General features: G+C 37.2%; 1 protein-coding gene across 2 annotated transcripts in view; it reads left to right on the plus strand.

Annotated features, from left to right (window-relative positions):
• tmtc2a (transmembrane O-mannosyltransferase targeting cadherins 2a) overlaps positions 1 to 13461 on the plus strand; it is a 177553-nt gene extending 164092 nt beyond the window's left edge. Inside the window, exons 11-12 of one of the 2 annotated variants that reach the window (XM_020526956.2) lie at positions 3019 to 3082; positions 11398 to 13461. In XM_020526956.2, the coding sequence (XP_020382545.2) occupies positions 3019 to 3082; positions 11398 to 11586 (253 nt within the window). In that variant the 3' untranslated portion in view covers positions 11587 to 13461. Of the gene's footprint in view, positions 1 to 3018; positions 3083 to 7281; positions 7686 to 11397 lie in introns of those variants that run through there. The other variant, XM_048608011.1, reaches the window with a different exon arrangement.
• Positions 13462 to 13773: the final 312 nt, after the last annotated feature.

Genomic DNA, 13773 nt, shown 5'->3' on the forward strand with positions numbered 1-13773 from the left:
TTCCACGTCCTTACTTCCAAATTAAACATTTCATACTTTTCTACATTGAAATAGCACCTATCTGTCTATCCTGCCAGCATTTTTTGCCAGCTTCCCTGTGTCCCCTACACTCTTTTGACACAGCCCCAATTTCAGCAAATTTCAACACTATTCCTGCAATCCTCTGGTCAAATTCACTGCATACATATTGACAGGCACAACTCTAACACTGACCCTTCTGGTTGACCACTCATAACATATTTTCATTCTAATAAACTTCCTTGTGCCACTCAAAGTTGCTTTCTCTGCACCAATCATCCTTTTTTGGACAACGAACAAGTTAGTTGGAGATCACAGTGTCAGGGCAGCTTGGTGGCTCAGTGGTTAGCACTGTGCCTCACAGCACCAGGGACCAAGGTTTGATTCCAGGTCTGGGCGACTGTCTGTGTGCAGTTTGCACATTCTCCCCATGTCTGCATGAATTTCCTCCGGGTGCTCCAGTTTCTTCCCACTGTCCAAAGATGTGCAGGTTAGGTGGATTTGCCATGTTAAATTGCCCAAAATGTCCAGGGATGTGCGAACTAGGTGTGCTAGCCAGGGGAAATGCAGGGTTACAGGGATGGGGTGGGTCTTGATGGGCTGCTCTTTGGATATTTGGTGTAGATGCTATGAGCTGAATGGCCTGCTTCTAAACTGTAGTGATTCTATGAGGTAAAAGTTTCTGTAGGTAAATTTCATTTCATTTTATCTCTGCTGAACTAACAAGGTTATTGTTCATCTTGTCAACTGGCTGTAACATTGGCTAGCAAAACAACTGCCCATTATTCGAACAAACTGATTTTAATTTCTAGTTTTATGCCTGAGCAGTAAATTGAGGAATTACCTAACATTTTTAGTAGCAGATTTTACTCAGTTGATAAAACTTTATTGCAAATATTTTAGTTGTATTTTCTTCTCTAAATGATCGTTAATTAATTGCTATATTTCATCAAACCAGCAAAAGACCTTGATCATAGGATTTGAACTGTTAATAGTTCTCAATTGGGTATATTAAAGCCACAAATATAACATTAATCTACTTTATTGTTCCAATAGATCTGTATTTGGCATCTAATATTATGAATAATAATATTATTTCTCATATGGGACCATTTCTTGGAACTGTACTAACTGGCAAGTGTTGAAAGATTTTCTTCCATTGCTGTTCATCTATGTTCAATTTCTCAATGAACAGTAGCAGAGACATTCAAAACTTTTGGCAGAAGACTGTTTGTGAGGTGAATGAATAGTGAGTCAAAGCAACTTCAAACTGCATTATTTTCTTAATTTGTTTACAAGAATGCTATGGAATGGTGGAGAATAATGGAAATATATTCAGAGGGCATGGCAAATGATATTCATCTTTTACCCTTCAAGGAGTTCTGCCAAACACTAAATAAAGTCTCCACAAAGGAAACTGCAACTCATCAAACACATTAGTGTCATAAATGTGGTCAAATTTTTAAGGAAAGTTGCAAAACAATCTAGTAACAGATAATGTTCTCAGTAGGTCAGCGTAGACTTTTTCATGAAAACATAATGGTGTAAGCTACTGAAACCAGAAAGATTTCTATGTGTTCTGAATTAATCAGTCTTGGTCAGGCTGATATAATTGGATTTGAGGTGAGGGATGGAAAGGACAATCAAGGTTCCAACTCCTGATGCACAAAGCAACATAATGCATTGGTGAAACATGGAAAAAATACAGAAAATTATGGCAAGATCCAGAAAGTTTGGTAGCATCTTTGGTGAGAGAAACAAATTTGTCATTTCAAATGCAAGGCCACCAACCTGAAATGATTGTTAGTAAGCCAACTGTGCATTTTCAGCGTTTTCTGTTTTTATCCCACTCCTGATCTTTCTCAATGGATCCTGCTGGAAAATGCGTGCAAATGCCTATTATGGGAAGTGGTGGCATACAGATAGTTCTGCTATAACATGTGCTTTGTTAACACAAATTGGCTGTAACACGATTGCTAAATAGTGGACGCTGTTTGGATAGTGCAAACTTTCTGCTGTATAGGTATAATGATTTTCTATAGTAATTTCCCAATAATGCGATTTTCTATGGCAATTTTCTATAGCGTGATGTCATGCAAGAATGCAACTATTGCATTATAGGAGAACTACCTGTAGTTGTAATGTCACAGGCCTTGTAATCCAGTAATCTCAAATTAATGTTCTGGGAACAATGGTTCACATCCCACCATGGAGAAATTTCAATTCAATAACAATATGGAATTGAAAGAAAATGTTCAAAGGTGACCAAGTAAACATTCAATTATTGTAAAAACACATCTGGTCTGCTAAAGGGAAGGAAATATCCCTGCTCTGGTCTACATGTGACTCCAGACCCACAGCAATGTCATTAAAACTTAACAGCCTTCTGGTCGATCTAGGGATGGGCAATAAATGCTGGCCTAGTTAGTGATACCTGCATCCCTTGAATGAATTTAAAACATACAGCATGGGGGCAGAATCCAGATTGGTTCTGATGCTCTGTACTTCTGTTAGAAGCCTTGACTCATACATGATGAATGGTCACCTAGATCAGGTCCATGAAAAGTGTTGGCACCGAAGAATCAATTGTGAACACTGCATGAAACCAAGGAAGAAAAGAAACACAGTGAAAGATGTATTCATGTTTAATGTTATGAGCATTATAGGTGTTTCTGTGCTGCTTAAATGTACAATAGTGCCAATGAATTTGCACAAAACCTTTGCTGATACTTTGAATCATTAGGATGTTTTCATTTAAATGCAATTTAGAATACAGCAATTACTTCAATAACTACTAACAGTTTGAGGGAGATGTCCTTCATATTGAAGTTACAATACCTGACTGGCTTTCTCATGGTGTGTGATGCGTTTGCTGTACTGTCCTCCTTGTTAAACATCTGGTAGCACTGTCAGCTCTGCTATATGAAATGTATACCGTTTTTATGACACGTGTCTGAAGTCAGATATCATTTCATTTGTAAACTGTTTTTTGTTCATCAGACAAGCTGGCCTGAATGCAGCAGCTGAGAAACATTATGGATTGGCAGCAGGACTGCGACCCAACGTAAGTGAATACAGCCATAACCAGAACAGCGACGTCCAATGATCAGCATAGACCTCTATATATTACATCATCTGAAAACAATGCCCCACCCCTCCCCCATTAAATGCATGTAAAGTTGCAGTTACACTGCACTATGAGTCTGAGACCAGTGGCACTGCCAGAAAGAACTGTTACATTATATGGCTGGAGAATGGAACTATTGCAGGGCAGAACTCTATGTATGCCTACAAACACATTCCATGCTTTTTAACCTGTTAAAGATTTTATATTTAAGGAGTGTTTGTTCTCTCAATTTTTTTTAAGCAAGAATGTGGTAATTTTATAAAGTGTCCCAGCAGGACTAACTTTTCTAATTTGGCTCAGTTCTGCTCTGAAGCATATTCTACGTAATGTTGAGCTCAGATGGTGTGAGAAAGCCTTGCTGAGGGGCCTCCTGATATTAAACTCCAGATTTAGATGTTGTCCTGATGCTAGAGTCTTGTTGCGACTTTCATGTTGATACACAGCGGAAGCCTGCCCTAAATTCCTAAATCTCTTTTTCAACATTTCAAAACAATGTGGGATACATATGAGAAATTCACATAAGGTATGCTACATTGCAGAAAATAATATATTTCAAAATGTTATTTTGCCCTGTTTGTAATAGGACAGTCTAGATTACAAGGTGTGATAATATTTGCATTGACTACCCCTGTCGATGCATGAACTGTTGATAGGGAACCTGTGGTGGAAAGACTTAAAGTAATAGACTGCTAAATTATCAGTTTTCAAGAAATTATGTTTAATTATGAAGTTAACACATAACTATAGAGCTTATGAGGTAAAGCTGTGGCTGTATAAACACTATACATTTGGTGCCGGAATGCAGCAAACAGATGTACAATTAAATGTACTTTTATCTATAGTTAGAAGTCATTATTTTGTTCTGAACCATAAGCATTTGTTACACATCAAGAAACATTACAACACTTATTCCTTAAAAATCCTTATTCAGGGCTGATCTAAACAGTTCACTTTGCTTTTAGATATCATCAATGGGAGGCAATAATATACGTTATTATAGGATAAATGAGTTTTCATGCATAAAATTTTGTCAGTTTACAACTGTGTAAGTCACAAGAAAATCTATTATATCAGTGATATTGGTAAGCTAAAGTGCAGACTTATTTTCATGTTGCAATGTTTGACTTTAAGCCAACGTGAAAAAATAAATATTACGGTGGGGTGCTTTTGTGATGATACTTGATGTACATTTTCAAAGAATATGCTTCTTTAGGAAGTTTTGGATGAGGACACTAAGTAATTTTAAATATATGGCATGATGTATTGAATGAAACATATTATTATGAGATTTTGCTGAATACCAACTTCTTTACTATCTGAATGACCTCCATAATGATTCTTTAATGGAAGCCATGTCCTATTACAGGTTACTCTGAACCAGGAAGTTCACCTCATGTCCTGGGTAATATTTATGTAGAAATTGTATTTTTGATGCTCATTGTCTTTGGAATTTTGCAGGAATATAAATTTAGTGAGAAAACCAACATCTATTCTTTGTATGAGGACAGTGCTAATGGGTTGGCAAGTGGTCTGTGATTGGTAGAGGCACTGTGATGGAAAATGCATAAATTAATGATGATTGACAGTTAACTGCCAGACTTTGTTTAAATTTTAAACCAGACAGGTTGACAGGTCAGGGCCAACAGCTACTCCACACTCTGAGTGTTACACCAATGCCAAATGGCATGCCGATACATTCACATTCAGCTTCTCCAGCCTCTGCTACACATGGACCTTGAAGGTCTGTGCAGCAATTGGTTTAGTTAGAGGGAATGTAAGTGACGACAGTGTGCTCAGAAATAGGCCAGCAAATGTCTGTCATCCATTTGATTGAATTGAAACAGTGTGCATATTCTTCCTATTTTCCTATCAAAGAATAGGACCTTATATATTTATATATTCAGCTTTCAGTGACGCAAGTGCACTATGCTGCCAGCCTGACTGGCAATCCTAAATTGGTTGCCTGTGGAATTCTTTTCACACTCAGGGTTATCCAGCAAATGTTCTTCACTTTGCAGAGTCACATCTAGTGTGGGATACCATGTTGCAAGATTTACAAATGTGTACTAATTGGGTGTGATCAGTGCCCCTACCCTCACATCCAGTCCTGAAGAAGGGTAATACCCGAAATGTTGACTGCTCATTTCCACCAGATGCTGCCTGGCTTGCTGTGTTCTTCCAGCCTCCTGTTTGTCTACCTTGCTTTTTGCAACGGTCAAAGCAATACGCTGTTCGATATAATTCCTCAGTCTTTAGGATATATGGCCTACATATTTGGCATCACATCAGCACTGAAATTCATCTCCAACATTATGCATTTGTGTGATAAGCAGAGTGATTTGTTTGGCTTGATGGCAGCATCTTTTTTTTTTTGAACAACACTCAAATTCCTTACTACCAAACAACCATTTTTATGTTGTTAAACAGCTCCCTTCACGATTTAACATTCATACGGTGTATTGAAAAAGTACTATTTGGTTTACCTCCAAAATCTGGCATGAAGGAGTGTGGCTAGAATCCGGATAAAACAATTAGTAGCTGATAGCGGGGGTTAGACTTTATTGCCTAAAATATTGGGAAAGCTGACACATTATGCTGATGGCAAACATTTACCAAATTGCAAAATGAATCTAATGTGTCGCATTGCAGACATTGCTTTGCTGGCTGGTCATGGCTTCTTCCTCACTCATAAATGTTGTTTCATGAATGGAGTTTAGTCAAGAAGATAATGGTAGGGGTAGGCCTTTTAGCCCTGTTTGGTATCTACATTTTAGCCTACAGCAGCATCTCATTTGACTGTGAAGTGTGTTTATAATTCCATATTTTATTTCATGAAAACAGCTGAATGTTGGTCATCTCAGCCTTGGTTCAGTCCCAAAATTGAAGACTTCATAATGCCATTATTACCTTCAAATTTGACTTTTTTCCCCTCAGTTCTCTCCTTACTAAACTTCGTTCTTTTAGATTTCCATCACAAAGGAAACAATAAAATTACATTTATTTGATATTTTTAACATGATTGGGACATGCAGGAGTACTTCTCAATCAATTCATTACTTTTGAAGTGTTACCGTTAAGCAGGCAAGCACAACGAGTTGCAGACAGCAAGATCCCACATACACAATGACTGAGCAAACAAAGTCTGTCTCAATAATATTGATGAGGATAAATGTAGCCAGGACATTGGGTAAACTTCTTTGCTATTTTTAAATGCTAGCTTTTTTTTCACTTGTTCTCTTGTATTCTGCTTGCATTGTCCCTATTCTTTATGCATTTCTATTTTCGCTGATTTATTGGCTTCCTTTATCCTTCATATAAATTTTAAACACCCAATATCATCTACAAATCTGTCTAATTTGGGTGGCTATCTTCAGCTTAATGTCAAAACTTTAGCGTCAAAGTCAGAAGATCACTTCTCACAAAATCCTAAATATATAACCTGGATTTATATCATATTCTTTGATGGATTATTATAGTTTTGGTGGTATCATCTTTTAGATAAGCCGTTAAATCAAGATCCCAATTTTCTCCGCAAAATATCGGAATTTGGTACTCATTGTCACAACATGACCGTTTTCCATAAAGCTGAATATATAAAGAAGCTGCAGAATGGCAGGATAATGGCCTAATAGTGAGCTCTTCTGAAATAGTGAGATGTTTGCTCCATATTACAACACCAGCTTGCATTTATATAGCACCATTACATTAGTAGAACATCCTAGGACAGTACACAGCAGCATTATCAAACATTAGAGCACTCATTGCAGCTGACAAAAGGGGACTGAAGCATAAGCTACATCGTTTTGCAGCACTTAACATGCCTCGCATGAATGATCTTAAAATTTACAAAATATAAGATTTACAAACTATGTGTGTATGCACTGCAGGTATTCAGTGCTAGTGTTGTAAGGGGATCCTTCAAAGAATTAGCAGTGAAGTTACAACAACTACGTACATTGCATACATTTTGTGTAAAGTGCAGATTCACACTAAAAGCAAAGATGCACTGCAACAGAACAATGAAGGAGCTTTGCTTTCAGGAACTAAAGAAACTGTTATCAGAAGTTTTACTGTATTTCCTCAGTGGCTTTTTATATAACTGTCTTTCTGTTGAGCACTCAACCTTTTCCCTGCAGTCTACATGCACATGATTTTGAACAGCTGCATTCGGAGAAACTGGTTCGCCAACATCTGCTAATTTACTTTCTCTTCTGTGCCTGAAAAAGAACACTTTGAAGTTTTGTCTGAAATGCATTAAGCAAAAAGTTAAGTGTATTCTTACATTTTGTTTTTGTGATGCCTACATTGAATTCAGTACTTTTGAATTACCTTCCTTTTCCCTTTAATGCCATGACCCAGATAACACATGTGTTAATGGAAAACCAATGTATTTGTACTTTTTATCCAAAGTATTGTGACAAACCTTTGCTTTGCCCGTCAGAACTATGTGGGTAGTAAAATTTTTCACTGTAAATTGTTTCTATCCAATGTCATTTCATCCAAACAATCACAGGATACTCAGTCTAGAGTTACACCTTCAGGCGAGGCACAGAAATTATAATAAAAAGGTCTGCATAGTTTGTAAATCTCTGTGGTCAGTGGAGCTTTGCAGACTGGAATCAGTTTGTTTCCATTCAAATTTGTTGAATATTATATCGTTTGTATTAACAGAGATGCCAAACATGAAATTCTGTGCATGCCAGACTGACAATTACCAGTTATTTTTGCATGACTCTGTACATTACATTGAGTAACAAACATAGAGCGAAATAGAGGTAAGCACGCACGATGAAGAAAGAATCAGAATCCTAATAAAAAAAAGTTTTAGGTGGAAGATGATTGATTTGACCACCCAGAACTGGACTTGGCCAAGGCTATGCAGAATTTGATTGTCAATCAGTAGCCGAAGGGACTTTCTGACCCCTGCACCTACAACAAATACAATTTAACAGTTGGTTAATAGTTTGTTTACTGAATGGCACAAACACAACAGGATTTAATAGATTCACATCACTAGCATTGATCCTGTACAGCTAAAAAACAATTATGTTGTCTCATCATATTTGTGTATTCTAGTCCCAATTTATATTTAGCTTGATTAACTTGTGTAGATTAATGCCTATTAAGTGTCACCCCTCCCCAAACCCAGTTTCATTCTGAGGTTGGTTCTCTGTGTATGTTGCTGATATTATTTTGGAATAGACGTAAAAAGAATCAATGGAGACAGTATTTGACAACAGACTCAGAGTTGCCCCAAACTTATTTGTTCATATGATCATTGCATAGGAACAACCTAATAATTAACTTGCAGTGATGTGGATCTCAAGGTTTTCATGAGTTTAGAGTCTTTTATTTGGGTGATGTTGCATTTGTCTGCTTTTTAGCCGATTTTATAAAACTTCTTATCTACTGTAGGAAGTGAAGCAAGTCTTTTGATCATTTGACTATAAAGCTGTAGGTGGTGTCATTTTTTATGTAAGTCTAGCAGTAGTGGATTATTGAACTCCAGCATTCATGACTGTCTTTATTGATGGGGTGAAAAGTTCCATCAGCTGCATTCAATAAAAAGCAATCTGTTTGAGAAACTTCAATATACATTTATTTCCCATTCTATTGCCCATTCGTCTTGTGACCTGCAAAGCATACAAACGTAATGAAGGTGGCATATATCCCGAAGCAAATATAATGTCAGAGATTGTTTGCAAAGAAAATGAATGGGTAAATCAAGTTGAAAAGAAGGCTCTGTGAATTGTGTATGTGATCAACAGGGTTTCCTATTCAGTACTTGGAGGACTAGGCATTCCTTTTGACAACTTGTCTTAGTCCCTGAAGATGCATGGCAACAGAGAGGATAAAGATAAGAGAAATGGCTTTGGCTGGGGGTTGGTTAACTGTGTTGTCCCAGAAACAAAGTTTTTGTGAAACTGAAGACTAATGGTTGAAAACCAAGACTGTTGTGTGAATGTCTCTGATGTGGTCATATCCTTCTTCGTAAAGCAGCAGGAAATTTGGCTGCATACCAACTCTTCCTAAGCTTTTTGACAATGAATAAATATGGTTCCACCCGAGTATATTATATGACTGAAATTAGAAGCACCTTTGCTGTTATAACTCTCACCTTGGACTTCAGTGACAGGACACTGAAAATAATAGGCACAGATGCTGCAGATATTTGAAGTAATTTGCTTTTTTTTAAATGAGATGCGTTCAAATAGCGATGGCTCCAAATGCAAATGATCAGGACTTTGGCTAAAGTTAGTAGAAAAACCCTTTATGTGAAATTTGAATTTTCTGTGCGACACAACTTAATTGTAACTGTGTTTGATAAAGCTGGTAGCAGAGGTATATGATCGACACGCCAACGTTTGCAGACAACGAACGAGGTAAACCACCTTCTTTTTTAGCTGATTTACAATCTACTGCAGGTGATTCTTTCAGCCATACGCAGTGCGCATAAGTTCTTGCAAGAATGGGAGAAATTTCCTAATTTCTACTTCTTAGTTAACCTAACAATTCCTCATTAACCTAATTCTAACCCTATCCTGTCTGCCTAGGCGCAGAAGTAGGTTGCCCTGCAGAGCTGGTTCCCCTCCCCACAATGGTAAACCAGCTGAAAGCTTTTGAATTTAGATTTTAAAATATTTGAAAGAGGGTATCTCCAGCTGTGGTGCAATTCTCTTTTAGTTAAATTGCATTGCAGCCTCTTGCTCCTTTTAAGATGGAAGACCTGTACTTGGCCCTTCAACTTCCAAAGCCTGCTTAACCCTCCATTAAGCGGTTGGCCTGTTTCAAGGCTGATGATGAGATGCTTTTGCTAAAGTCACTGCAGGGGGATGTTTAGACATTTGTTCCCAGCCCCTGGACAATATTCCTTTTCCTGTGTCTGGTAACAAGCAGGCTAAGCAGCCTCTCAAATTGAAGAAATTTCTCAGACAGTGAACAAGAAAGTAAAAAACACTGATTACACCTCACTTTTTTATAATTACACAAGCAGTAAAACTGATTTTGATCATGTATATGGGATTAAGGTGAAAACTGAAATACCATAAACAAACATTTAAATTAATATTACTTTTAAGAAAGTGGAATTTTATCATGATAGAGAAAATTGACATTTGACAGCACACATTATTTTTTCAGGGCAAGAGATTTTGTTAAGCAGTAAGTATGAACATAGTACATTGTTAAATATCTGACTACACATTATTTCATATGGCCTAACCTTTCAAAAGGTTTTTACAGCAACACCAGCAGCAAAATAAAATAGTTCATGCCAATTATAAGTGATTTCAAAAGCTTTCCATCTGTGGGGAATTTAACAGAACACCATGTGGAGCTGCAAAGAATCACATACAGCAACATCTGAATCTCTGTATTTAACAGCACATGTGATGATGGTAAAAGATGTTATCAGTTTTACACTTTTAACTCTGGTGTTTGCTGAATATTTTGCCATCAATACAACTGCAAAATCTATAGAGTCCCTCAAACCTCCCATGAAAATAAATCTATGTGCGTTCAGCGTTTATATCCAGCTTGTCTCTTCAATGACTTGTACAACTTGCTGGCGTGTTGCAAAATGAAATGCTAGCTATAACAACAAAACCAAATTTAAACAAAGATCTTACCTCTGTAACACCAAATGACAAGTAATTGTTATAAATCAACAGGAGAATGGGGAGAAATTTCTTTACTCTGAAGAATATCTAGTAGCTAGAACTCACGACCACGAATAGTAGTTGAGGGAAATAGCTTTAACTTTGTCAAAGGAAATTAAATGAGTATATGAGAAAAAAGGAATATTGGAAAGTGGAAATGATGTACATGGAATGGGGCAGAAGTTTGCACAGATATGGACACCACCACAGACTAGTTGGGTCAAATGTTTCTGTGTGGTATATTGTGTGTAAAACAACAGCTTAAGTCACAAGGCAATGTGGCATTGCACTTGCAGTATAATCGCTGGCTTTGACATGTCATAGCTTTATTGCCAGGGTCATTTTTGAAGTAATGAGTTGTTTTTGAAATAATATTGGTCTTAAATTTGTGCTGTTTAAGAAAATACAGATCACCATCTTAAAGAGTCAATTAATGTTGAATTGTACAAAATAGTATTTGAATTGCAATATTCATAAACTGATCTGGTGAAGGACTGATTCATATGAACAATTATTCATTTTACACCCCTCTCTGTCGTCACTATTTTTTCAGTATGTCTGATTTCGCTCTAACTCCAATCTCTTTTCTGAAAGTACCCTGTAGCATTGATGAACCTAGGAGCTATTCTTCACCTGAATGGAAAACTGCATGAGGCTGAAGCTAATTACCTCCGAGCTCTTCAACTCAAGCCTGATGATACCATCACCCAGTCCAACCTTCGCAAACTGCGGAACATCATGGAGAAACAAGGCTTGAATTTGCAAAAAACAAAAAGACCTTAAACAAATAGACTATTGAAATATTAAATGAGAAGGAATCAGCAAAGATCTGCAGGCCAAACATCTTTCAGTTGCTATCCTGGCAACGACCTCCAGACTGACTACACTGGATTTGCAGAATCATTGGAAAGGCATTTGGTTATTATGGGACATGCCAGGTGCACTCACCTACCCAACACAGCCAAAAGCTCTTACTAAACTACAGAGGAGGAGATATATTTCTCCTGCTATGATTTCCCAAATTGTTCAGAAGATTTAATCAAAAATGATTTTCTTTGAGATCCGATCAGTTGTCCAACTGATTAAGCTCTTGCCAACTCTTTTGAAAGCAAATATGTCCTAATTCACTTGGCATTCTAGCTTTCAACAATACATCAAGGTCCAAATGAGTTGAAAACATGGAGGAGATACCCCTTTCTTAGGTAGGTTCGTTACTATATGCCTTTTGTCTCTTCGGGGCATTTGTAGGTTCTGCCCTTTACAAGGTTAATAGAAAGCTCCCAGAAAGATGGAAAACTGGTATTGGAGGGGTTGAAGATGGTGGATGTGCCAGGTCTTTGCTCGAATTCTGTCCTCTGATTTTACTAAAGCTTGGTCCCCATTGGTTTTGCCTAGCCAGCAGATAATCAGAGCACTTAGCAAATCAAGTTAGTAAATAACTAATACTTTTTGGATGATGATTAATATTGTTATTTTTCTCATTTGGAACATGTCAGTCTCAATACTTCCCCACCACTGATATACATTGCCTGGTTCACATAGTTTATGCTGAAGATACCTGTCCACTCTGCATCTCTGAATGGCTGGTTACTTTTGCTGTAACTTACCACTTAATTGTGAGCAAGTTGCAGACAAGGCAATAGTGCCCTTGGATTTATCAAATTTTTGAAGACTTTGTTAATAATGGCAGGTACCCGTCAAGGCTGATGCAACTGTGGAGGGTTCTGATAAGTTATCAGTACGATAACTATCAGAGCTTAAGTTCGAGTATTTGTAAAGTGTGCCCACGTTTGCATAGGCATCCTTCGTGTTTGATATGTTATGTATCGTTCTGAAGTACTATAAACAATTGTGCATAGACAACTTTGATGTTGGTGTTGGCAAAAATGATATTGGGCCATTTCATTGCCTATGAGTTACTGTAATTAAAAGGGAAAGAGAAAGAAAACATTAAATTGTATCTCATTTCTCCTGTAGCAATAGCAGAATCCCTTTATAAAATTTTATTGAATTCAAAATCAAGGCATATTTGTTGGTATTTTATGGGAGAAAGGAAATAAATCAAGAGCTGCATTTGTTCTATTGCTATTTCTCTTCCAGTTTCTTAACATTTGTTATCTTTTAAATGACTGAAGACATTCAGTTGATTTTACTGGCCATGGAGCAGATGTATTTTCATGACTTCTGAGTCACAACACAAAGCCATCACTTTGCATCCGTACTTCTCTCATTTAAATCAAACAGCAGGAACGTTTTCTTCTTTTGTGTGATTGCGTGGCACAAGTGACTAATTGCTCTGACTTTGTTGGCATTGTGTTGTAGCAATGATTCATTCATGGGTCTGTCCAAGATTTAAGTGTGAAACCTAAGCCATGCAGGGGGAGAATTCTTCTTTTCCCGGTCAACGCTTTCAGGTTCTGAGGAAAGCTGATAATTATTACATTTGTGTTGCTGCTCAGGGATTGCATACAGTGGAGTAATTCCAGATGGTGCTAAAGAGCACAGGACGTGTTTACTAAATTAAAAGTTTTATTTTTTGAAATTGTTCTATTTGTATAAATTATCCAAATTTGTAGATGTGTTTCCTTTTGTATAATGACTGTATACATGCCAACACACAAGCCTACCCCAATAAAAATGCAGTGATGGAAAACACAACTCACGAGTGTTTGTGGTTTTTGTGATTACACTTCACAGCATAATGTTTGAAAATATGCCTTGCAACAAATGTTGCAATGAACAAAGAAATGCCTAACATAATTAAGCAGAGTAAAAATGGCTTCATTAAGGGGAAATCATGCCAGGCAAAATGTGTTAGAATTCTTTGATGAGGCACCACACAGGATAGATAAAAGGGAACTACTAGATGTAATATATTTGAATTTCCATAAGGTGTTCAAGATACCTGCACTTTGGCAGGATGAATAGAAGATGTTATTTAAGTGGAGAAGTACTTGCAGACAGCTGCAA

The sequence above is a fragment of the Rhincodon typus genome, chromosome 18, assembly GCF_021869965.1.
Source record: "Rhincodon typus isolate 14 chromosome 18, sRhiTyp1.1, whole genome shotgun sequence".
NCBI lineage: Eukaryota > Metazoa > Chordata > Chondrichthyes > Orectolobiformes > Rhincodontidae > Rhincodon > Rhincodon typus.